At 51.4% G+C, this 25,156-nt stretch overlaps 3 protein-coding genes across 8 annotated transcripts; all 3 read left to right on the top strand.

Moving 5' to 3' along the window:
• The first annotated feature begins 218 nt into the window (after positions 1-218).
• RBM42 (RNA binding motif protein 42) lies at positions 219-7,984 on the top strand. Of its 5 annotated transcripts, none has more exons than XM_060084896.1 (10): positions 219-456; positions 692-836; positions 2,143-2,227; positions 2,323-2,397; positions 3,896-3,961; positions 4,063-4,214; positions 4,706-5,041; positions 5,352-5,469; positions 7,455-7,649; positions 7,741-7,984. In XM_060084896.1, the coding sequence occupies exons 1-10, from the start codon at positions 329-331 to the stop codon at positions 7,851-7,853; spliced, it is 1,413 nt and encodes a 470-aa protein (XP_059940879.1). In that variant the 5' UTR covers positions 219-328; the 3' UTR covers positions 7,854-7,984. The 5 variants fall into 5 exon arrangements, with proteins under 5 accessions (XP_059940879.1, XP_059940878.1, XP_059940877.1 ...); XM_060084895.1 differs by having other exon boundaries at positions 4,060-4,214; XM_060084894.1 differs by having other exon boundaries at positions 4,039-4,214.
• Positions 7,985-11,651: 3,667 nt separating this feature from the next.
• Positions 11,652-13,976, top strand: ETV2 (ETS variant transcription factor 2). Of its 2 annotated transcripts, XM_060084956.1 has the most exons (6): positions 11,652-11,721; positions 11,813-11,898; positions 12,188-12,257; positions 12,514-12,972; positions 13,417-13,529; positions 13,776-13,976. In XM_060084956.1, exons 1-6 carry the CDS (start codon positions 11,652-11,654, stop codon positions 13,974-13,976), a joined length of 999 nt encoding a protein of 332 aa, XP_059940939.1. The 2 variants fall into 2 exon arrangements, with proteins under 2 accessions (XP_059940939.1, XP_059940940.1); XM_060084957.1 differs by lacking the exons at positions 12,188-12,257; positions 12,514-12,972 and having other exon boundaries at positions 11,813-11,890.
• A 2,022-nt stretch (positions 13,977-15,998) lies between these two features.
• On the top strand, positions 15,999-24,284 carry LOC132480632 (cytochrome c oxidase subunit 6B1). The gene is made up of 4 exons (XM_060085012.1): positions 15,999-16,107; positions 17,876-17,992; positions 19,157-19,257; positions 24,093-24,284. Exons 2-4 carry the CDS (start codon positions 17,887-17,889, stop codon positions 24,144-24,146), a joined length of 261 nt encoding a protein of 86 aa, XP_059940995.1. The 5' UTR covers positions 15,999-16,107; positions 17,876-17,886; the 3' UTR covers positions 24,147-24,284.
• Positions 24,285-25,156: the final 872 nt, after the last annotated feature.

The following is a 25,156-nucleotide window of genomic DNA, read 5'->3' as shown; positions in this document are numbered from 1 at the left end:
TCCAGGAAGGGGTGGCGGTCTCGCTCGGCTGCACTCTCACAGACTCAGATTCTTCCGTAAAACTCGTTTTCTGGCACTCTGACTGGCCTATATTCCTCCTTGGGGCGGGCCCTTCGGGTGTGGCCGGGTTCTCATTGGCCCTCGATCCCCGTTGGCGAGCCCCGTTGGCGAGCCCCGTTGGCGCATGCTGTCATGTACCGGCGCCCGTCACTTTCTCTGAGACGTCATCCGCTGGCGCCCACCCTGACGAAGCCAGAGAGTACACAGCGGAACCGGCGGAGGCGACTGAGTTGAGGCGGTAGTAGCGGCGATAGCGACGGCAGCAGCGATGGCCGGGGCGGGGCCAGCCCCGGGACTCCCGGGTGCAGGAGGACCTGTGGTCCCGGGCCCTGGTGCTGGCATCCCGGGCAAGAGCGGCGAGGAACGCTTGAAGGAGATGGAGGCGGAGATGGCCCTGTAAGGCCCGCGACAGGGCGCGATAAGAGCCGTCCCACAGCCAGAGCCCTGGACCCTCCAGGCCACGATAGGCCCGACATATGGCTCTATCTTGGGGAAATGGGACTTTCGGGATTGTGGGGGCGGGAGTAAGAAGGAGAGCTTGGCAGGGGTGAAGGCGCTGTCGCGATATACCCAGCGTTCCAGAGTTGGTGCAAGGTCCTGAGCTGTGGTGTCTGTCCTGCCCCCACCCCAGGTTTGAGCAGGAGGTTCTGGGGGCTCCGGTTACAGGAATCCCAACTGCTGTGCCTGCGGTGCCCACCGTCCCCACGGTAGAAGCAATGCAAGTCCCAGCAGCTCCTGTGATCCGCCCAATTATCGCCACCAACACATACCAGCAGGTATGGCTGAACTACCGCATATAATAGAGCACGTTGCCTCTGAACACAGTGCTTGTATACAGAGAGCTATTAACATGTTGGCTTGTTGATTAATTAGTGCGACAGATATTTCAGGTGCTGGGCACTGAAGACACAGTAGTGACTAAGACAAACAGTATTTCTGCCCTTTGGGAGCTTTTATTCTAGATCATGTTGGCCAGTAGGACTTTCTACAATGATGGAAATGTTCTGTATTTATTTAAAATTCATATTAAAGTTAAATAGTTCCTCAGTATCATTAGTCACATTCAAGAGCTCCATAGCTAAGTATATATGAGTAGTGAAGAGAGAGACTACTAAAAAGAGAGCAAGTAAATGAAACTTGTTCATTCTCTCGACAGATAATTTTCCAGTGCCTTTTCTGCACTAGGCACTATTCTAGACACTAGGCATATAGCAGAGAACAAAACAGAAAAACAATCACTACCTTTTTGGAGTTTACATTTTACTACTGAGAGACAGGTCAAAGTAGAGTAAGAAGGGCAGAGGTTTATCAGCGCGATCAGGGAAGGCCTTTCTGAGGAAGTGACATTTACACAAAGATATCAAGGGCATGACTGAGGGAACCAGGCAGCTATCTGTGGGAAGAGTATTCCCAGCAGAGAAAACTGCCAATGCAAAGGCCATGAGGTAGGTGCATAACTGACATGTTCAAGGACCAGCAGGGAGAATAGTGTGGCTGGAATGCAGTGAGCAAGGAAGAGGGTGGGAGGAGATCAGCACAGAGAGGTGATAGAGACAGATCTAGTAGGACCTTGTTGGTCATCATAAGGACCTTGGTTTTTACTGAGATGGGAAGCAGTTGGAGGGTTTTGAGCAGTGGGGTGATGTGATCCAACTTAGATGTCTGTCACCAGGGTCGCTCTGCCTGTGTTTGGAGGACAGACTGTAAGGGGCCAGGGCAGAATCAAGGAGTCTGAGGAAGAGGCCACCATAATACTCTAGGCAAGAGATAATGGTGGCTTGGAACAGGGTGGTGGCACGGGAGAGAAGGAGGACACGCTAGACGTAATTTCAGGTAGTGCTAAGTGCTTTGGGGAAGATGAAGCAGAATGATGAGAGAAGTTGCAACTGGGAGGGGCTAAGGACACCTTCGGCTAGTGTGATCCCAAAAGCCTCTCTGAAAAGTGATGTTTTAGCTGAGACCTAAAGTTGGATAGATAGCCACAGAGTGCAAAGAATGAAACCCTTGGCCTCCCAGGTGAGCCTGCCAGGGCAACTTGGGGGCACTGAATCAGGCCCCTCACCCCAGCCTCCTCTCCAACAGGTCCAACAGACTCTGGAAGCCCGAGCAGCCGCTGCGGCCACAGTGGTTCCTCCCATGGTGGGTGGCCCACCTTTTGTGGGCCCAGGTAAGTAAGGAGTGGTGGAGTGAGGGAGGCAGGGTGGTGAAAAGGGGATGCCTGGGACTTTCCTCCAACCATCCTCATCTCTCCCCTCCCAACAGTTGGCTTTGGTCCTGGTGATCGGAGTCACCTGGACAGTCCAGAGGCTCGAGAAGCCATGTTCCTGCGGCGAGCAGGTAGGTCTGGGGCCAGGAAATCCCACATTTCACCAAGCACTCTTGTTTCAACTACTTCGCCCTCTCCATTTCATCCCCATGATGTCATCGTCTTTCTAAAGCATAAACCTGATCGTGTACTTTGTCCGTTTGGCATTAGTAAGGCTTCACTTGATCACTGCAAACCACCCCCCTTACTGTCACTCCTAATCCTTACCCTTTGCTATGTTTCTTCATAGCACTTCATGCTTTAGAACAGTTGTACAATTTGTTTATTATGGTTATCATCTTTTGCTTTCTTTAAAATATAAGGTCCATGCCAGGTAGTAAGTATACATGCTCTCTGTTGATGGGATGAACAAACCATCAAATAAGCACCTGTGCTCCTCACATGGCAGTCAAGACCCTACACCACCCAGCCCCTTGCAGAGAGAGATCCACATTTCCTCCTCAGGAGCCCCAAACATTGCTGGCTCTTGTTGAGGTCCCTTCTCTCCCCTGCTCATTGTCACCCAACTTGAATCTTCCAAAACCTATCAACTAAACCCAAATCAAGCTAACCAAAATCAACTAAAATCTAGCCTCTCCACAGGTCACTCACTTCTACTTTGTGTTGTTGATGACCTTTATACACACAATTTTTGTGACATTAGTATTTCCTTACGTGTATGAAAAGGATATGTGTTCTGTAAAGTTCTGGTGTGATCTCTATTAGATTGTACTTGTTAATTGTGCTACTTAAATCCTGTTACACTTTTTTATCTGATACCTGAGAAGGTTTAACACCTCCTACACTTTAGTATGGTTTTGATCAAAGTGCATATCTGACATAGTCCCCTGCCCAGCTTCCAACCCTGCTGTGGCTCCCCAGTGCCCTCCAGAGGACATACACAGTTCAGCCAACAAGACTGCTTGGATGCCTACTGACCTCTTAACCATTCTCCTATGATGCTCTCCAACTCTAACTTCCTCTATTACGATTACACTAAACTGAAAAGGGAAAAATTTTTGTTTAAAAATGTTCTCCTTGCTAGTAATATTTCCAAACTCACCCTTTGCCTGACCAACTCTTCATTATCCTTTGGGTCTCAGCTCACAGGTCCCTTTCTCCAGGAAGCCTTCTCTAGTCCCCCCGGCATAGGTCTTCTGAGCTCCCACTGCTTCCTGGGCTCCCCACTCCCAGCCTCCATCACCCCGCCTGGGCTTTCCCCCATCCCAGCCCTGATCTCTCTGGCTGTCACTCTGATGATAGGTCCGCTCTCTCCTACTCTGGACCAGGAGCTCCCTTAGAGCCCTTGGTCTTTGGTGTGTCCCTAGCATTGCACAGGACAGGGCCAGGCCCAGAGGAAATCATCAGTGGTAAGTTTTTGCTGAATGAACAAATGAAAAGAGCCCTGTATCTCCCAGAAGGCTCCCCAGGCTCTTCTCCAGATTTCTTGGTTCTGAGAGTACCCACAAGCACACACCTTGCCCCAAGTGCCCCAGTCCCCCTTGACACACACCCCCATCTCTCCCACAGCTGCGGCCCCCCAGAGGGCCCCTATTCTGCATCCAGCCTTCATCCCTCACGTGCTACAGAGAGCAGGTGAGGGGGCCAGGGTCATCATCCTGCCACGTAACTCCTCCCCAAGCCCTCCGATTTCCCCACTAACACCCTGACAGATTCTGCTCTTTCTTCCGCAGCAGGTGGCCCCCGCCCTATGGCTCTGCGGCCCCCTCACCAGGCCCTCGTGGGCCCCCCTCTGCCTGGCCCCCCTGGACCACCTATGATGCTGCCACCGATGGCTCGGGCCCCAGGGCCCCCTCTGGGCTCCATGGCTGCTCTGAGGCCTCCTCTGGTGAGTGTGGACAGGGAACTGAGGGTCAGAGGTGCAGTGGGCAGGGAGACCCTCATCCTGGCCCGGTGGGCTGTGTCTACCAAGTCTGCCTTTCCCGTGGCTTTTCATGTCTCTGCCTTCTCACTCTCTGACTTTGTCTGTCTCTCCCCCTTTCCTTCTGTGGCCGTATCTTTCTGTTTTTTTCTTTTTGTAAGGAAAGTACAGAGAGAAAACACAAGTTACAGGTGTACTTCTCTCTCTGTGTCTCTGTTTTTCCTTTGATTGTCTCTGTTTTTCTGTCTTCATGTCTCTTTTTGTCCCTGTGTCTGTCTGTCTCTCTGCCTGTGTTTCTCTGTCCCTGTGTTTGTCTCTAACTAGAGACCCCTTTCCCTGTCTAGGTGTCTCTTGCCTCCTCTCTGGCGCCCAGGCCCTTGCTCTGTTGTACAGGATGGAGGTGGGAGTGAGGTCTGAGCCTGTGATCTGGCCCCCCTCACGCCCCCTTTTACCTACAGGAAGAGCCAGCAGCACCCCGAGAGCTGGGCCTCGGCCTGGGGTTGGGCCTGAAAGAGAAGGAGGAGGCCGTGGCGGCGGCAGCAGCGGCCGGGCTGGAGGAGGCTGGCGCCGCGGTGGCTGTGGGGGCAGGGGGCACCCCAGCTGGCCCTGCAGTCATTGGGCCCAGCCTGCCACTGGCCCTGGCCATGCCTCTGCCCGAGCCTGAGCCCCTGCCCCTGCCGCTGGAAGTTGTGCGAGGCCTACTGCCCCCGCTGCGCATTCCTGAGCTCCTGTCCCTGCGTCCAAGACCCCGGCCCCCTCGGCCTGAGCCACCCCCTGGCCTCATGGCTCTTGAGGTAGGCAGGGAACAGAGCAGTGGGGGGGGTTGATGGGGCGGACAGGAGGCCCGGGGCTTCTTCACGCAGAAACACATGCCATCTTCTATCTGTGGAGGCAGGAGGGACCCAGGAAATCGGAGGGGTTGGGAGGACATGGGGAAGAGGGAGGCAGACACACACACCTGACACCCAGCAGCACATCCAGTGCCCCAGCTATGGAGGCGGGAGGACCGGGCGGGCAGAGGAAAGTGGGAGAACATGAAGAGGGCCTACGGGTCCAGCAGACTCCAGCATCAAGCCCTTTGTACCCCATCCCTTTCCTCTGCAGGTCCCAGAGCCTCTAGGTGAGGACAAGAAGAAAGGAAAGCCAGAGAAATCGAAACGCTGCATTCGCACAGCAGCTGGGAGCAGCTGGGAGGACCCCAGCCTGCTGGAGTGGGATGCAGGTAAGTGGGCTCGAGTGCAGGGTCTGTGCTCCTCCACCAAGGGAAGGCGACCCAGGCAACTGCACACCTTTCTGCAGGGCAGCACTGTTGTTAGCCCACCCCGGGGAGAGCCAGACTAGGACACCGGGGGGCAGGCCCCCGCCCGGCCACTGAACAGAACTTGGTGGAGGGGATTGGCGCCTAGGACCTTCTGGCCTCTGTTTCATTCATGAGGGGCCTGGCTTGCTAAAAGTGAAAGAGCATTCTTTTGTCTCCTAACTTTTTTTTTTTTTTTTTTTGCGGTACGCGGGCCTCTCACTGTTGTGGCCTCTCCCGTTGCGGAGCACAGGCTCTGGACGCGCAGGCCCAGCGGCCATGGCTCACAAGCCCAGCCGCTCCGCGGCATGTGGGATCTTCCCGGACTGGGGCACGAACCCGTGTCCCCTGCATCGGCAGGCGGACTCTCAACCACCGCGCCACCAGGGAAGCCCTGTCTCCTAACATTTTATGAAAAATTTTAAATACTGAACTGCACAGTTAACAACTATATATCTACCACCTAGATTCAGCGATTAACACTTTTCTGTATTCACTTTAACTCTCCATGTGTTTGTATCTTTTTTGGTTTTTGCTCAGTCATTTGAAATAAATTATAAATGAAGTTATCACTTCACTACTAAATACCTCAGTATTCATCTCCTAAGAAAAGTGATATTTTCTTTCATATCATTACACAATTAACACATCTAAGAAAATTAACAGTAATTCTGTGGCATCTCATATTCTGTTTATATTCATATTTTTCCAATTGTCCCCAAACTATATTAGAGCTGTTTTTCCCCCGAACGAAGATGCATGCAGTTTTGTGTCACTAGATTATTTTTTAATGAGAATTGTCTCCCTCCCACTGCTTTGTCTTATGTATAATAGTTTTTTGAAGTGTTCAGACTGGTTGGTTTGTAGAAGGTCCCACCCTCTAAGTTTGTCAGATTATTTCTGCCTGGGGTAAACTAACTTGTTCTCAGAGAGTGTCCTCAGCCACCACCAGAGCTATGGGGCAGCCACAGCGGTAGCCAAGGGGAGGGGCCTGCCTCCCATCCTAGTCCTTGACTTCTGCCTCTTTCCCTGGAACCGTCTACCCACCCCAGGCCAGAGCCATGGCAGCGCCGGCCCAGATGTGGCCAGTGCAGGCTGTAGGCCCTAGTTCTGTGACCTTGGGCAAGTCACTTAGCCCTTCAAGCTTCATTTTCCTCATCTCCAACAAGGGGATGGTAATAGTATATGCTCATGGGGGAAGGGATTCTTTGGGCTTGAGCACATTCGGTCGAGGCTCAGGCCCAGCCCAGGGGATGTGTCCAGGAATGGGAGCTGAAGTTGGCCTTGGAGAAGAATCAGGCAGTATGTTCAGGTTTCAGGGACTCAAGGGGGATTAGAGTGGGCTTTGCAGAGGAAGCGGAGCTGAGGAACAATGAAGTCTGTGGTACCGGGGTGCCATTATGGGAGCCAGTGGGTGTCAGGGGCCCAGGGAATGTCCATGGGGAGGTGTTCAGGAGACCAAAGGATACTGTGGGCTTGGAGGACAGGCCAGGGCTGGGATGACGAAGGTAGGGGCTTCATCGTGGGAATGGGTGAGCTGGCCCTGGGGTGGGGCAGGGCAGGGCAGTTAGTTAAAAAGTGAGGACTCTGGAGCCAGATGCCTGAGTTCTTGTCCCGGCTCTGCCGCTTCCTGATTAACTTGGGGCGGGTGACTTGACCTCTCTGTGCCTTGGTGTAAAGGGTTGTGGAGAGTGCCAGATGTGTTAAAACCTCATGGGTGCTTAGCAGAGAGCCTAGCACAGGGTAAATACTATACAGGCATTGGCTGTTATGTCCAAGAGGGCCCCAGGCAGAGACTGCTGGGCATACAGAGGAAGAGGGCTTGGTGATGTTTCCAGAGAAGGTGGGGTCATTTAAATAAGACTGAGCCAGACATCTGTATCCTCTGACCTCCTCTCTCCCAACCCCAGATGACTTCCGAATCTTCTGTGGGGATCTGGGCAATGAGGTGAATGATGACATCTTGGCACGAGCCTTCAGCCGCTTCCCATCCTTCCTTAAGGCTAAGGTGATCCGCGACAAGCGCACGGGCAAAACCAAGGGCTATGGCTTCGTCAGCTTTAAGGACCCCAGCGACTATGTGCGCGCCATGCGTGAGATGAATGGTGGGTGCAGCCTTCCCTAGGGTCAGTGGGCATGGCAGGCATCTGGCTTGAGCCTGACTCCAAGCCTGACCATGAACCCTCCCTCCCACAGGGAAGTATGTGGGCTCACGCCCCATCAAGCTGCGCAAGAGCATGTGGAAGGACCGGAACCTGGATGTGGTGCGCAAGAAGCAAAAGGAGAAGAAGAAATTGGGCCTGAGATAGGGTCTGTGGCTGGGCACCCGCTCCCACCCGGCCGGACGCTGGCTCCTCCCCACCGTTCTTTGGAAAATCCTCAACTATCCACCCACCCACCCTCCCCAAAACCAGTTTCAATAAATTTACGTTCATTTCCATCCTTGGCTAGGCTTGGAAGCACTCTTTAGGGGGCAGGGCTTAACATCCCCCACTCTGGGAATAGTGGGGAGCCTTGAAAGTTTACTCAGACAAACATGCAGATGGGCATTTTTCGGTCCCGGCTGCATGTACCTTACATCTTCTTGAAACCTCTTAAGTGCACGTCCAGTGCAGCCTATTCCACAGAGGAGGAAGTAGAGGCTTAGGGCAAGGCCGAAGCCAAGCAGAGGCTCAAACCTGTGGTCTTCTGACTCCACCCTGTGTTCTCAGCACCAAGATAAGGGGGTCTTCTGGGTCCTGCCCTTCTGGAGCTCACAGCCTTCCAGGTTTTCATCCATTCAGCAGACTCTCATCAAGGGCCTGGACAGTGCTGGGGACACAATGGTGACTTAAACAGCCACAGGCCCTGTTCCCTCCAAGTTCATGGTCCAGTGGCAGAAGATAGGGCTGTAGCCAGACAGTCACAGCCCAGAGTGATCAGGGTTGGGATGGGAGCTATCCTGGGAGTCAGGGAGGGGCTTCCTCAAGGCACTGGCCACTTCTGAGACTGTCTCATTCTCTTCCCGTCGTTCTCCTAGTCTCTGCAGTTGTCACCCTCTAGGTCTCTGAGACTGTTTTCTAGTTTCTTCACTCTGCCAAAATCCAGCCAACTTCTGCTCTATCTCTTTGAGTGTTTCTCTGTGCCTCCTTCTCTGTTTCTCTGTGAGGGCCCCTGTTTCTTGTCTCTAAGTGTCTGTATCTCTGAGTCTCTCCTCTCTCTCTGCATCTGTAAGTCTCTCCCCAACTCCTGTTTCCCAGCTCCACGCCTGTCTCTGCCTGTCTGAAGAAGTGTCCATGCAGGAACTTGAATGCCAAACTGGGAGCTTAGACTTTACCCTGAAAGCAGCCAGCCTTGAGAAGCTGAGACAAAGTTCAAGCAGGGGACTAGCATCACAGATTTGCACTTTAGAAAAATCTGGGGTTCTGGAAGGAGGCTGGAGCAGTGACCAGGCAAAGGAGGGAGATGGCATGGGGAGGGGATGAGGGCCTCCCTGGGACATAGCCATCAGAACCCCTAATTGGGAGAGGGCTTGGGAGGGAGGGGAGAAACAATGCCAAGGCTTCTCAGGGAAGCCAGTTACCCAGGAAAGGTGTCAAATTTCCTCAGTTCCTGTCTTCCTCCCTTACTGCCCCCTCTGACGTCACATTTTCCAGTCTGGTTAGAGGGTTGAGGGCCTCCCATCAATGGCAGGAAGTACCCTTCAGCCCCCTGCCACCTGGGCTGGACCACCCAGCTCCAGAACCCTCAAACCCCATCCCCACATCACTAGCCCTCCCTACCCCTGACCCTCTTCTATTCACTGCAGGCAAAGGAGGAGATGGAAAGAAGAATGATTCCAGAAAGGTGGGTTTTAAATGTGTGCGTTTAAGTCCTGAGGGGACAGAGAAAAAGATCAATGGGGTTGAGAGACAGAGGGACCGAAATGGAAGGGATGTAGTGAGCGGAGACAGAGAGGTGGGGAGGGAGACAGGAAGAGACGAGAACTGGGTGTCTGAGGCAGTACAATGGGAAGGCAGTTGGGGAAAAAACCCAGGGAGGGAAAGAGATGGAAACAGATAAGGAGATAGGGAGAGAGATAGGAACACTTAAAGACAGGTGGGGAGGGACTGAGACATCAGAAGAGACTTGGGGGAATTCCCCGGGGTCCAGTGGCTAGGACTCCTTGCTTTCACCTCTGAGGGCGCAGGTTCAACCCCTGGTCAGAGAACTAAGATCCCACAAGCTGTGAGGTGTGGAAAAAAAAGAAAAGAAAAAGAAAAAAAAGTTACTGCCGTCAGGCCTGGTACAACAGAGACCCAGGGCCAGGGACGTCAACCCAGGGCAGAGATACAGGGAGAGACAGATACATACAGACAGGAGGGAGGCCAGCTTCAAGGAGAGGAGGCTCCAGGCCTGGTGGGGCACAGCAGGTGGAGACTCCTTTCAGACCCCTGGGTTAGATGGATGGAGGGACTGGTGATGCCCGAGGGCTCACCAGCGCTGGGTCCAATCCCAGGAGCCCCATGACCACCCACTGTGTGACCTAGTAAGTCGCTCTTCCTGTTGAGGCCCAGTTTCCCTCCTGTAACAAAGATGGGCAGTGCCCACACCCCCCGCTCCTCCCACCCCCAGACTGGCAAGTGGTTAGTGATTGAGCTGGGTGAATATTGGAAATGGCCCATATTAAAGAGGTTATTTTTAATGGTAAATAGTTACTTATCAATATTGCAGGATGGGTACAAGCACAGGCTCTGAAGCCAAGCTACCAGGGTTTAGGGTTGCCAGATTTAGGAAATAAAAATACAGGGCACCTAGTTAAATTTGAACTTAAGACAAACAACAAATAATTTTTTAGTATAAGTGTGTCCCAAATATTGCACGTGTGCATGTACATGTCACAAGTATACATGGTTTGTTTTTTTGCTGAATCATTAGAAATAAGTTACAGACACAACACTTCACCCCTAAATATCTCAGTATTCCTTATAGAGATAGCTTTCATATCATAATACCATTATCACATCTAAGAAAATGACTAATTCTATATCTCCTATTCAGTTCATATTCAAATTTCCCCATTTGTCCTGAACTGTTATAGCAGGGAAGGGCATGGATTCTGGAGATGTAGAAAAGTGGGAGGAGTTCCTCCTCAATTTCCCCTTTCATAAAATCGGGATAAGACTAGTACCTACCTGGTAGGCGGATTAAACAAAGGCCCAGGGCACAGCCGGTGGCATGTAATGAGCCCCCAATAAATGTTACCTATTATTATCACTGTTGTTATTGTTCATACTGTTGTTGTTACTGTCCTGGGAAGCAGCCCCAGGACTTCCCCCCAAAGCCCTCAGAAGGGGAGAAGTGGGCCTGGTGGGGGATCCCAGGTCAACCTACCCCCACAGGCCCCCTGTGGATTGTGACGTCTGCCCGCTGGGGGTCTGGCCGGAAATCCCCCTTCCTGTTGCAGATAAGCCTGGCGCAGCCCAGCTGACCCCAGGCTCTCCTCCCCCACCACCTCCCATGTCACAGGATCAAGTCCCCAAGCCCCCCGCCCCGCCCCAGTCACCCCGGAAACACCCCTCCTCACCCCGGTCTCGCCCAGCCCGCTGTTTCCCAAGCTCCTGTTCAAGTCCAAGCCACCCCTGCGGCAGGACAGCCAAAGCTACCGTGGAGGCGGACGGCCATCTCTGGGGGCAGAGGGGAGTGGGGCGGGGGTGACACAGTTCGGCCCCGCCTCAGCCCCTGCAACTCGACCCCCGCTGCGACCCCCAGCTCTGACGTCTTGGAAAATTCTCCCCTGCCCAGGCCCCCGGGGGGAGGGGGTGCATGGTATGAAATGGGGCTGAGACCCCTGGCTGAGGGCAGAGGGACCTGCCAGAGGTGAGCTGTGAACTGGGGACTGCAAGTCTGGGTGCCTGGGGGCCTGGATTCCTGGGTCTGGGTGTCTGGGGGCCCTTAACTCCTGGTCTGAGAGAAAAGGACACTGGAGGCCAACAATCCAGGGTCCTGGGGAAGGAGGGGGCAGAGGCCTGGACTCCTCTGTCTGAGCGAAGCAAGGGATGGGGCTCAGACTCCAGGGTCCCTAAGTGTCACCAGCTCACCCTGGGCCCTTTTTTTTTTCTGACCCAGAACATTCACAGCGAGCAGCCATGGATTTGTGGAACTGGGATGAAGCATCACCACAGGAAGTGCCCCTGGGGAACAGGCTGTCAGGGCTGGGTAGGCTGCTGGGGCTGAGACAATGTGTGTGGGGAGGGTGCTCAGGTGGGCGCTTCCACTGACCCTGACGGGGCTCTAACCTTGCGTGCAGGAGGAGCTGAACTCGACTTCTATTTCCCTGAACTGGCACTCCAAGGGGACACGCTGACAGCGGAGACATGTTGGAAAAGTGTCTGTGGGCTGGGACCCCTGAGCGCTGGGGAAGGTGAGAGGCTGGGCTTCTAAGTCTAAGGGAGGAAGGGGGCGTGCCTGGACTCCTGAGGTTGAGCGGGGAGAGGGGTGTGGGCTTGAACTCCAGAGGTTGAAGGAGGAGGGGCCCAGACAGCCTCCTGAGTCCCGGATCTGAGTGAGTAGGGGCCGGGGGTAATAACTCTCAGTCCCTGACAAATAAAGACCACTGGGTTGAGTGGCTGAGGGGAGTCTCTAGTCATTGTGCACACCATTCCCTAAACTCTGCTACGTCCTATCCCTCGCAGGGCTCCCACAGCCGGACTGGGGCTCCGCATTACCGTACCCAGAAGCTGCATGGGGGGCGGGTGAGTGTGTGCGGAGAGGCGGGGGGAGGAGGGGACTGGGGTCCTCCACTGTGACTAGAGGTTTAGACTCCCCGATCTTTGAGGGGGAACGGGGATAGGACGGGGGACGCCTGTGTCCTTAAGGTGGCATGACCGAGATCCTGGAGCGTGGAGCCTCAGGCGCCAGGGCTGAGAGCTTCGACCCCTAGAACCCCCGAGGGGGCCAGGGATCGGCACACCTGGGCTCCTCTCACTTGGGGTCCGTTCGTCCTCACAGAATCCGCCCCTCAGGCTCTTCCGTGGTCGGGAGACTGGACAGACCTGCCGTGCACCGGCTCGGTCCCTTGGAGCCGCGTCTCCCAGGCCCTGGGTCCCGCCCTCTGGGCTGGCTCTGAAGGGGCAGCCGCCCAGAACTGCGCCACCTCCGCGGGAAGTGCCAACTCGTGGTCGGGCGCCCAGGTCGCTGCCAGCTCCACCAGCTGGGACTATTCTGTTGGCCCGGACGGCGCCACCTATTGGGGCAAGAGCCTCGGCGGGGAGCCGCCCGCCGACTCTACCATTTCGTGGGGCGGGCCTGCGGGATCGGACTATACCATCTCCTGGGACTCGGGGCTGCATACGGACTGCACCACCTCTTCGAAGGAGTACCAGACTTCAGATCTCACCACTTCCTCCGAACCGAGCCAGCAGTCGGACCGCGCAACCTTGGCTTGTTACCCCAAAGCTAACCACCGAGGTGAGGTCCGAGACACTTTGTCCCAAGGGAGAGAAGCCGGAGTCTAGTGAGGCGGGGCCTAGGCGCCAAAGGGGGCGGGACCGGGAAACTGGCGGGGCTCGAGAGAGGAGGGGGCGGTGGCCCTCCTCTTGGGTCCCCAGGGAGGAGAGGACTAAGACACGGGTAGTCTTCCCGGGAGCAAGGGAGGAGGACCTAGGCTCCTGCATTAGGCAAGAGGAAAGAGATGAGGATATGGATCCCTGGGTCTCCAAGATGGGGCAGCCACTCCTAAATCTCCAAGATGGGGGCCCCGATGCCTGGGTCCCCAAGGCCAACTCTTAGGTCTCTTAGACGGAGGAATCCGAACTCGGTCCCCGAGGAGGAGGGGATCCGGATTCCTGGGTCATCGAAGCGACATGATCTGGGGCCAGGAAACCTGAGTATTCACTTGCCTCCACCCCGCAGGTCCCATTCAGCTGTGGCAGTTCCTCCTGGAGCTACTCCACGACGGGGCGCGTAGCAGCTGCATCCGCTGGACGGGCAATAGCCGCGAGTTCCAACTCTGCGACCCCAAAGAGGTGGGGCAGCCTCCCAGACCCGCTTAGTCCCGCCCGGGTCTCCCTGTGTTCAGTTTGGCCCCACCAGCACTTCGCCTAGTGCTAGGCCCCGCCCCCAGCCTCGCCCTCAACTCCGCCCCGTTCCGCCGGGCCTAACCCCCATGCTGACAGACCAGAACCCCGACCCCGCCCCACCCATCCCTTGTCAAGTCCCTCCCACTCTCCACCTCTCCCGCCCCCTCAGACTAAGTCCGGCCTCCGCCTTAGGTGGCGCGGCTGTGGGGCGAGCGCAAGAGGAAGCCCGGCATGAATTACGAGAAGCTGAGCCGAGGTCTGCGCTACTACTACCGCCGCGACATCGTGCGCAAGAGCGGGGGGCGCAAGTACACGTACCGCTTCGGGGGCCGCGTGCCTGGCCTAGTCTATCCCGACTGCGTGGCGAGCGGACAGGGAGCAACGACTCAATAAAAATACACGGTCAAGCATCGTTGTGCGTGCTGTTTGCACCCTTCCCACTGATACTAACTACGTCTGCTAGGGGGCCTGTATGCACCAGAACACCCACATCGCCTCCACAGCCCCGTGTGATCCTAAAATACACCGGGGGACCTACCGTGTGCTCACTGTCGTGGGACACGCAGAGGAATCAGACAGTCCCCACTGGGCCTGCCTACCATGTGCCTGCCCTGTACTGGGATTTGCACAAGAATCAGACCCAATCACTAACTTTCGAGTTTATTTACTGTCCCCACCTTGAAGAGAGGACTCAGACTCCAAAAAGGGCTTACTGTGTGACCTCCCAGTGCTAGGAACCATCAAGGAATTAGAGCTAGTGCTTATGCCCCAAAACCACCTACTCTGTTTCCCCACTCCAAGCTGGGGGCCATAGAACTCAGACCCTAAGGAGAGCCTACCCTGTTCTAGGAACTACTGAGCCTCTAAAGAGAGCCTACTGAGTGGTCCCCTTATGGGCCATGCTGGGAACTCAGCAGTGACCAAGACAACGCTGGACCTTGCCCATAGGAAGCTCACAGTCCAGTGGGGAGACAGACCCATCACCAGCCAGGGACAGCCCAGAGTGGTCAGGGCTGGGATGGGGAAACTCTAGGGAGTAGAGGGGGACCAAAAAGAGGGATCTGCCCTAGCCTGAGTTGGGGGAAGGGGGGTGGTCAGGGAAAATTTCCTGGAGAAGAGAATAGCTGATTTGAAAAGTCGGGTAGGCAAAGAATGTCCCAGTCAGAAGAAATAGAGTAATCGAAGGCCTGGAGGTAGATCTCACAGCACTGTTCAATGAACTAAAATATCAGCGTGGCTGGAGAGGGGACTATGGCTCAGTTCACAAAGCTCCAGTTGGAACTGCCTATGTGGGCCATGGTAAGGGGCCTGGACTTTGTCCTGAGGGCACAGGGGAGCCAGGGAGGGAGTTAAACAGGGAAGGGATTTGGGCTTTGGGAAGATCTCACTGAAGGGGGTGAATGCAGGCATGTAAACAGGCAGTTCCACAAATAATTACAACGCTGATGAACACAGAATGCATAAGAGGCCCCCAACCCAGTTAGGCCTGGACACTGCACCCAGCACAGTATGTGAGAAGCTTTGGAGGCCAGGCTGAGGGGAGGGGCAAAAACAGGTCTCTTTCATAGCTTCCTCTTCCAGTCCCCAGAAGCCCCCTTTATTCACACAAGAAATTCACTCATTCCACAAATATTTATAGAGTACCTATACTATGTGCCAGAAACTGTTTTAAGTTCTAGAGAAACAATGGTGAATGAGACAAAACTTGCTCCTTTATGATGCTTCTATTATATTTTGAGGGAGACAAAAAAAGATAAACAATAAAAGGAAGGATACAGTATGTCAGAAGATAAGTGCTTTGGAGAAATAAAGTAGGGAAGAAAATGACAAGATAGCAATTTTAAATATTTGGACTGAGGACTCATTGATAAGGTGACATTTTAACAAAGACCTGCAGGACATGATGGAGGGAGCCAACTGCAAGAAGAGCATTCCAGGCCAAGGGGACAGCAAGTGCAAAGGCCCTTACAGGGAAGCCAGCCTGCACGTTTAAGGAACTGCTAAGGAGGCCAGTGTGCCTGGAACCGCGGCAGTTAAGAGAAGGAGATAAGAGTATAAAAGGGGGCCAAACCGTGTAGGTCATTTGCAAGGATTTTGTCAGGGTAAGCATTCGATAAATAATTCTTGCACAAATAAGAGCATTTCCGCTAGGATATTTTTCCCATGACCACTCTCCAGCCAGTCCCAAGACCCAGGCTCCTTTCTCCTGGTAAAGACAGACAGGTGACCATGCTGCACCCACAGCTTGGCACAGCCATAGCTCCGTGCGGTTCCAAGTGCCACGCAAGCTTACGATTGGGCGGGGATTGAGGATGAACAGGCATTCAGCCCAATAGGAAGGTCGGAGTTCGCTCGCATGGGCGTGGCCTGAACCGCTCCAGCACGGCGCTCTAGCCGTGCGGAAGACTCCCCAGTGCGCTGCCTCGTCCCGCTTCCGGCCGGTCTTCGTTCCGCTTCCGGTCCGACGCTGGCGTCATTGCTGAGGGTCACATTGAGCTTCCAGGGACTTCAGGAGCATCTTTAGGTGAGTGTGGGGGCCTCGGGGGCCCTGGAACCCCAGCCTGGGGAACTGTGGAGCCCGACCCTTGCTTCCCGGAGAACGAGATAAGGTTTCCGGTCGGCGGCGGCTGACCTCCAGGAGCCCTGGGGTCCTGTTCAGTTAGTAATCGTAACTGACGATTATTTAGTTCTTCGATGCCAGGAACATTCCAAGCGATTTATATTGCTTCATGTAATCCTCCCTCCAACCCTATGAGATAGGGCCTGCGATTATCCCTTTTTGACTGGCAGGCAACTGAGGATCAGATATTATGCAGTTTAGCCAGCGACCAGGACTGCAGTGCTCTTAGTCACCAGGCCGCAGGCGCCCCTCCCCCCAAGACCCCCGACCCCCCCCCCCCCGGCTTGCCTAGGCCGCAGCCTGGCTTCCTGGTGTCTGGCCCCTCCTGTCCCTTGGACGTTGGAGGAGCTGCAGCGTCATCCGCAGTCCACCCTCACTCCTGAAAGCGGGTGGAGATCGCTTCCAAAACAACTCTTCCGACCGCGTCTGTGTCCTAGCGGCTGGTGTTCACATCACCCCGCTCCCGGAAAGGCTCTCCTCCGGTGCCCCAGATCCTTACCGCTACCCTGGGTCGCTTGAATTTATTACTGGTCTGCTTACGTCTGTGTAACCCCACGACTCTTCGAATAATCTGATAGAGGCAGTTTCTCTCGGATTCCCTGATGAAAACAGTGTGTCACCTCATAAGAGAGATTATAGCACAGGTTTTTAACCTTGGGTACACAGAATCTGTAGAATTCAAGGGGTGTTAGTACTTGAACGGGGGGAAATTTACATCTGTACTTCTGCTAGTTTCTAATTAAACTGTAGCATTTCCTTCAGTTAAGAATGGAGGCAATAGCCCTAGTAGTATTGGCATCATCTGTGACTTTGTCAGCAATCAAAATCATAGGTCATCTTACAGACCATTATGGTTGCAGATTTCACAGCATATCATTTCCAGGCATGATTATTTTGAAATTGTGGTAGTTAATGAATCCTCAGCTACAAGTAACTGGTTTTCTTTGTGATCCTATGCAATTTTTAAATGCATTCTTAAATTTTTATTTATTTTCTTTTTGGCTGCGTCGGTTCTTAGTTGCGGCACGTGGGATCTTCGTTGAGGCACGCAGGCTTCTCTCTAGTTGTGGCGTGCTGGCTTAGTTGCCCCCGGGGCGGGTGGGATCTTAGTTCCCCAACCAGGGATCGAACCCCCGTCCCCTGCATTGGAAGGCGGATTCTTAACCACTGGACCATCAGGGAAGTCCCTTTTAAATGCATTTAAACATATTCTGAGAAAGGGTTCATTAGACCCGTGAGGAGTTCATGGCACCAGCAGACATTAAGAACCTCTGCAGTGTAGGTTAAGTTAGTGATAGAGTGCAGCTCCGCCACCTGTGTGCTGAATGACCTTGGGAAGTCGCTTAAACACCCTGTCTCTTGTCTGTGAAGCAGTGATAGTAATAGTTTCTGCCTTTTAGAGTGACTAGGAATAAAGCTTCCGTGCTTATAGTAAGCGCCCAGTGAATGTCAGCTGGTGTTATGTTGGGACAAATAAAGCCTGATTTTACCAAGGAGTTGACTCCCCCAGACACCCTACTGTGACTTCCACCCTTAATGTGTTCTTGCCCTGCCTTCACCTCTGTGTGTACTGAGAGGGAGGGGCGTTGGCTTGTTGCTCACCGGGCCTGGGTAGGCTGACAGCCCCTTGCCAGCCCCAGAACCCCTGCCAGCACCCATTCTCTGCCTCCAGGAGTCAGCACTATGGCAGAGGACATCAAGACCAAAATCAAGAACTACCAGACTGCTCCTTTTGACAGCCGCTTCCCCAACCAGAACCAGACGAGGAACTGCTGGCAGAACTACCTGGGTGAGCAGGACATGGGGGTGGGGGGCGCGGGGCACAGTGTTGACCTTCCCCTGGTCCCACACCTCAAGTCTCTTGCCTCTTGGCTCCTCGCAGGGGACCTATGCATCCCAGGCCTCTTCTCTTTTATTCTGATCATCTGACCTCGCAGGGCCTGTGCCCCTCCTCACCACCTGTACTTTAGATCTGGCCCAGGGTCACAAACTTTGGCTCCCACAGTGATTTTTTTCCCCCAAGGTGTGTGTGTGTGTATTTATGGAATGTGACATACATACAGGAAGTACATAAAACATAATGTACAGCTAAATGAATAATTCTAAAGTGCATCCCCCATGTAACTATAATCTGGATAGAAAACTAGATACTGCCAGCCCTCTGGGCTCCCATGCCTACTGCACGCCCTGTCTTGAAAACAACGCTCTACTCTCCCCAGGAGAGATGTAACCCCACAGACTCAGGGCAGTCACACTTTGGTTTTATCACCGCTGTGAGGTTTGCCTCTTTGTGGTCTTCATAAATACTGTATGTGTTTTATGTTTGGATGTCTTCATTCAACAGTTTTGAAGATTCATCCATGCTGTGGTATGTGTTTTGCTCATTTTTATTGCTGTACAGTTTTCCACATTTTATTCACAGACACTTGCATGGTTTCCAGTTTGGGGCTCTTATGAATGGTGCTGCTATAAACTTAATGCTTGTAAATGTAATTTGATGTCCATGTGAATGCTTTTCTCTCTAGGGAGTGTGCCCAGGAGTGTAATACTTGGAGTAATTTTTGAGTTAATTTCCTATTAAAAACCAGATTATCCCCCTCCTGTCTTCCTCTCCAGGATACCAGCATCTTAGCATCGAGACCACCGTCCCCTTCCCCTGCCCTGGTTCTGGACTTCCATAATCCCCCCACACACCTCTCAGGTTGCCTTATCATTCCTGACCCCAGAATTTTCAAGTAGAACGGTCGTTCTTTAGGGGTTGCAAAATCAGCTTAGTGAGGTGTGTCTAGCCCTTTTGAGTACTACACTTGTAAGGGTATGCTTTCTTTGTGAAACTTGGGGGTAGGGGGGATTTGTGTAACTGGTTGTGAAGTAAAAACGATTTCTGTGAATTTTGATCAAAAATGTGTTCCAGCCCTTGGTCTGGGCTGACCCTCATCCCCGTTCTCCACAGACTTCCACCGCTGTGAGAAGGCAATGACTGCTAAAGGGGGTGACGTCTCCGTGTGTGAATGGTACCGGCGTGTGTACAAATCCCTCTGCCCCATATCCTGGGTATGTGCCTCCTCCTGGGGCCCTTGGGGTGCTGGGGTGGGGGTGGGGTCCTAGCAGAGGGACGTGTAGTGACTTCATGGGAGCTCATCTGTGAGAGGCAAAGGGAGGACAAGGCATCACACTGGCCGTGGATGTGGCCTTTTCTTCTTCCTAGAATCACCTCCCTTTCCTCCTTTCGCCAGTACTCTCAACCAGCCAGGCTCTCAGCCAAGGCAACCAGATCTGTCTCACCCAGACACTCTACAAGTAAACGCCCTGTCCCTATGGAGCTCACCATCTTTTGGAATCCTGTCCTTTTTTCATATGAGCATTTCTAAATACACATAAAAGTAGAGAGAACAATTCAGTGACCCCCCCCCAATATACCCATCACCCAAACTGAATAGTTTCAGGATTTCTCCACATTTCTTCCATTTCCTTTTCTTTTTCCTCTTTCCTTTGCTGAAGTATTTTGAAGCAAATCCCAGACATGTCATTTCACCCCTACCTACTTCAGCATGCATTTCTAAAAAACAGGGATGCGATAAGGCAGTCCTTCTAGGCCTGATCTGACCAGACCTGTTGTTACTATTTAATATTCTGCCACACCCTCCTTTTTTAAATAAAATATTACTTTATTTCATCAAGTCAAAGACCCCATCGACTACAAGAAACACTGAGAGATGTTTAAATCTTTTTTTTAATGCCAGAAATGGATGTAACAAGCATGCTATTTTCAGAGATGTTAAAATGAAAAAAATCATGTCTTAAAATCAAAATATGATATTATTACAAAACTAATAGTACTCATTTAAAAAAATAAAACAGTACAGTATACTACTGAGCAGTACAGTAAAATGAAAAGTAGATGTCCACTCTCACTCCCCAGTCCCCCTCCCCTGAGGTAACTACTGTTAACTGATTCATCTTTCTCTATATACATTTATCATACATAAGCCTGTGGAACTTTCTGTGTATGCATGGGTCATACTATATAGTCTGTTCTGTGACTTGCTTTGACTTATCAGTGTGTCTTGAGCCTTTTTTATGACAGTGCGTATAGATCTACCTCATTCGTTTTTGGTTTTTTTCTTTTCTTTTTTAAAATTTTTTGGCTGTGCTGCACAGCATGTGAGATCTTAGTTCCCCAACCAGGGATCGAACCTGCGCTCCCTGCAGTGGAAGTGTGGAGTCTCAACCAGTGGACCGCCAGGGAAGTCCTTACCTTACAAATGCTTTTATTTAACTGGTCCCCTTTGATGGAGATTGTGTTATAATTTTGATGTACATCTTTGGGGCTTGTTTCTTGAGAACAGCTTGCCTTAATGCACTCTTCCTCAGCTTGCTTGGTTTGCCTCCCACCTCTGTGGCCACACTCTCTCAAGTGTCTGAGTACCCTCTCCCCTCCCAGGATTTCTCCTTGTCCCTGCGTGATCTTGGGTATCATGACATCGTGATCCCATAATATCCGCCCTCCAGCCTCAGGGCCTGCATTAGGTGAGTGCTGAGTGCTGGACAGGGTGCTAGGAAACATGCTTCCAGTCCTGGTGTTGCCCCACACCCCAGCCTTTGGGACCTGGGCCTGCCCTTACCTGGGGAGCGTTAGATTCTGTGGTTCCTCCCCTCGGGTGCCTGCTGTCTCTGCCTTCTGAGGGCTGGATGTGAACACACGCTTTATACCCAGCAGCCCTGGCTTCTTTTCTTTCTTTTTTTTTTTTTTTTTTTTTTTGCGGTACGTGGGCCTCTTACTGTTGTGGCCTCTCCCGTTGCGGAGCGCAGGCTCAGTGGCCATGGCTCACGGGCCCAGCCTCTCTGCGGCATGTGGGATCTTCCCGGACCGGGGCACGAACCCGTGTCCCCTGTATCGGCAGGTGGACTCTCAACCACTGTGCCACCAGGGAAGCCTAGCCCTGGCTTCTTTATTCCAGAAATTTGGTGAAGTAAAAATAAGTGTTTTGTTATTGCTATTGTTCGTTTTTGTTTTTTGTATAAGCAATATAGCCACTTCTCAGAAACTTAAGAAATAGAGGAAGGGGCAAAAAATTGTTTCTCATCCTCCTGACCTGGCTGATAATACTGTAACATCTTCCAGGTGTTTCCTGTGTATTTTTAAAAATTAGTCTCTAATCCCAGTATGTGTATTTGGGGAGGAGTGGGGCTGTGAGTCCAGCACTTATCCTATATGAGCATTTAAAACATTTTTTTCCAATCATCTTTTCTTTTTCTTTCTTTTTTTTTTTCCCCACATCGCGAGTCTTTCAGGATCTCAGTTCCCTGACCAGGGATTGAACCTAGGCCACCAAGGAACTCCCTTTTATTTTTCCATTTTAAAAAACCTTTAGTTTCTTCATAAAAAATACAGTAAACCTTCAAAGTGAGAGACTTTTATAATGTAAAAAGTGAAAAACTCCTAAGTCACCCCCTTCTGAGTCCAAAGTTAACTTCCCTTAGAAATTTGGTATAAATCTTCCACTTCCTTTTCTGTGTGCTAATGTGTGAGTAGGTGTTGGTGTATGTTTATGTACTTTTTTCTTTTTAATTTATTTTATTTATTTATCTGGCTGCGTTGGGTCTTCATTGCTGCGCATGGGCTTCCTCTAGTTGCAGCGAGCGGGGGCTACTCTTCGTTGTGATGCACGGGCTTCTCATTGCGGTGGCTTCCCTTGTTGCGGAGCATGGGCTCTAGGCACGCAGGCTCAGTAGTTGTGGCTCATGGGCTCTCGAGCGCAGGCTCAGTGGTTGTGGCGCATGGGCTTAGTTGCTCCGCAGCATGTGAGATCTTCCCGGAACAGGGATCAAACCCATGTCCCCTGCATTGGCAGGCGGATTCTTAACCACTGCGCCACCAGGGATGTCCCTATATACTTTTTAGATATAGATACGGATCATACTGTAGATACTGTTTATCCTTGGCTTTTTTACTTGCATTGTTTACCTATTTTCATGTCAGTACAACCTGCTCGATTATTGGGTAGCCATTGTCTTTAATAGTTAAAAAATAGTCCCTTCCCCTTTAGCTGGACTCAGTCTTCTTTCACTATTTTAAATGATACTGCAGTGTACAATTCCATTGAGAAAATGTTTTGCCTTTTTAATGGTTTCCTTAATTTCCTTTCCATGAAGTGGGATTATTGGAAAAAGACTAATTTGCCAAAGGATCAGACCAGCCTGATCCTTTAATTTAAAAGGGATGGGGAGTGGAAGATAGTACTAAGTGTTAGTGGTTCTATAGATTGGTCCGATCACTTTTTTTTAAATTTATTTATTTATTTATTTATTATTTATTTTTGGTTGCGTTGGGTCTTTCTTGCTGTGCACGGGTTTTCTCTAGTTGCGGCAAGCAGGGGCTACTCTTCGTTTCAGTGCATGGGCTTCTCATTGCAGTGGCTTCTCTTATTGTGGAGCACAGGCTCTAGGTGCGCGGGCTTCGGTAGTTGTGGCATGCGGGCTCAGTAGTTGTGGCTGGCGCACTCCATAGCGCATGCTCAGTAGTTGTGGCGCATGGGCTTTGCTGCTCCGCAGTATGTGGGATCTTCCTCGACCAGGGCTCGAACCTGTATTCCCTGCATTGGCAGGCGGGTTCTTAACCACTGCGCCACCAGGGAAGCCCAGGTCCAATCACTGTTAAGATCAATCCTGAGACAGGATCTTTCAAAATGAAAAAAATCATACTCTAGATGTGGAAGTTTCACATCTACACATCCTATAAAAATGTTTATATACAAGGACAGCCATTGCAGAGTTGTTTGTAATGGGGAACATTCAGAAACAAGTTATATATGATGGTATATTCATCTTGATCTATGTGACAGAATACAGAAAGAGCTCTAAGACTCATGGAAAAAGCAAGTTGCAGGACAATCTGTATAGTATGAGGGAAAAAAATCTGTATAGTGTGGCCCAATTTAAGTAAGGAGTATTTGTGATATGTGGTGTATGTGTGTAAATAAAACAGGCACTTGCTATGGGCAGGCTACTTGGTAAGTGCCTTATATCATATAAGGGCAAACATGCCAAAAAAAAAAAAGATAGGTACCATTATCAGTATCCTCATTTTACAAAATTGGAAACTGAGGCCCTGAAAGGTTGAGTAAGTTGCATGAGGAAATTACAGCTAGGAAGCGATGGAGCAGGGATGCAGATTGTCTTCCTTATCCATGCATTTATCCATTCCCTCTAATGTATAGCATGTAAATGTGAATGTGTTTGTGTATATAAAAATAAATGTGCTCTGACTGCCTGTAGGAGGGTCCACAAGTTGCAGAGTGTTACCTCGGGGGAGTGTTAACAGTTCAATATGGGCCGGTCCATCGTTTTGTATATGTATGCATACATCTGTGAGCAATAGTAGGATCACACTCTGTAGCCGGTTTGGACCTTTTTGCACTTGATTGTGCATTTGATCGTTAGAGATGTATTCCTGCTGGAGCATAGATAGCCCCATTTTTTTTCACAGCTGCGCAGTATTCCTTCTTTCTTCTGTTCTGACAGACATCGTTGAGGGTTGACTCTGGGGTTCCTGAAGCAGGGCCTGGTCACATTTTTGAAGGTCTTTACACACATCTCCCCACAGACAGCTCTGCAGTGAGTCTGCCTGCTATTATTCCTCCACCACCCCCTGCCCCACCCCTTGTCCCCTCAGTGGGTCAGTTCATGTCAGCTCATTCAGGACAGTGATTCTTGTCCTTCTGGGTCACTACTGGTTCCCTGGCTCCTGGAACAGTTGCCAGTACTGGCACATAGCAGGTCTTGGGGTTACTTGTTGACTGAACAGGTAGGCAAAGTGGGGAAGACAAAGAAGTTCACCCATCTGGTTTCCCTGTGGAGGAAGGGAGTAACACTCTGTCTTTCCACAGGTGTCAGCCTGGGACGACCGCCGGGCAGAAGGCACGTTTCCTGGGAAGATCTGAACTGGCTCCACCCCACCTTCTCTGTCCTCCGTCCTTCTCCCCAGGGTGGTGAAGGGAGACCTGGGTACATAGTGATCCCCACCCTGGGGTCCTGAATCATGGCTTAACTAATAATAAATACTCGTTGGAAGAGTGTAAGGCTGTGTATGTGTAAAAGAGCTGGATGGTGGGGCCAGAAGCTGGGGTGGAATTAGTACCTTGACCAGTAAGAGAGACTAAATTCAGGTGTTTTTTTTTTTTCTTTTTTCTTTTATTAAATTTTTCTTTTAATAAACTTTGACCACCTCTTCTTTTTTTTTAAAATTTTTTTGGCGATATGCGGGCGTCTCACTGTTGTGGCTTTTCCCGTTGGGGAGCACAGGCTCCGGACGTGCAGGCTCAGTGGCCATGGCTCACGGGCCCAGCCGCTCCGCAGCATGTGGGATCTTCCCGGACCGGGGCACGAACCCGTGTCCCCTGCATCGGCAGGCGGACTCTCAACCACTGCGCCACCAGGGAAGCCCGACCACCTCTTCTTTACCAGACAATAGAGTGAGTGATTATACAAAATAACCTCAAGTTCCTGTATGTGCTACAATTTATCTGTATGTTCTCCTTTATTATCTGTATAATTTTTTAAAAACTTATGTTTTGAACCACATGAAAATAGTATAATAAAAACTCCTATGTACCCATCACCTAGCTTCAACAATTATCAACAAGTGAACACCCTGCTCCCTCTAGGTTATTTTATTTTTACTTATTTATTTATTTGGCCATGCCACGTGGCTTGTGGGATCTTAGTTCCCCAACCAGGGATTGAACCCGAGCCCTCGGCAGTGAAAGTGCTGAGTCCTAACCACTGGACCACCAAGGAATTACCCCTCTAGGTAATTTTAAAGCAAATACTGGAGATCATATTTTATCCAGAAATAAGTAAGTATATGTATCTCTTCAAGATACAGGTTTATTTTAAACATAATCATATAATTACATCTAAAAGTTAATACATTCTTAATATCATCTAATAA

The sequence above is a fragment of the Mesoplodon densirostris genome, chromosome 19 (genome assembly GCF_025265405.1).
Source record: "Mesoplodon densirostris isolate mMesDen1 chromosome 19, mMesDen1 primary haplotype, whole genome shotgun sequence".
In the NCBI taxonomy this organism is placed as follows: domain Eukaryota; kingdom Metazoa; phylum Chordata; class Mammalia; order Artiodactyla; family Ziphiidae; genus Mesoplodon; species Mesoplodon densirostris.
Note: the sequence above shows the minus strand (reverse complement) of the source record. Positions and strands in the feature narration are given on the sequence as shown.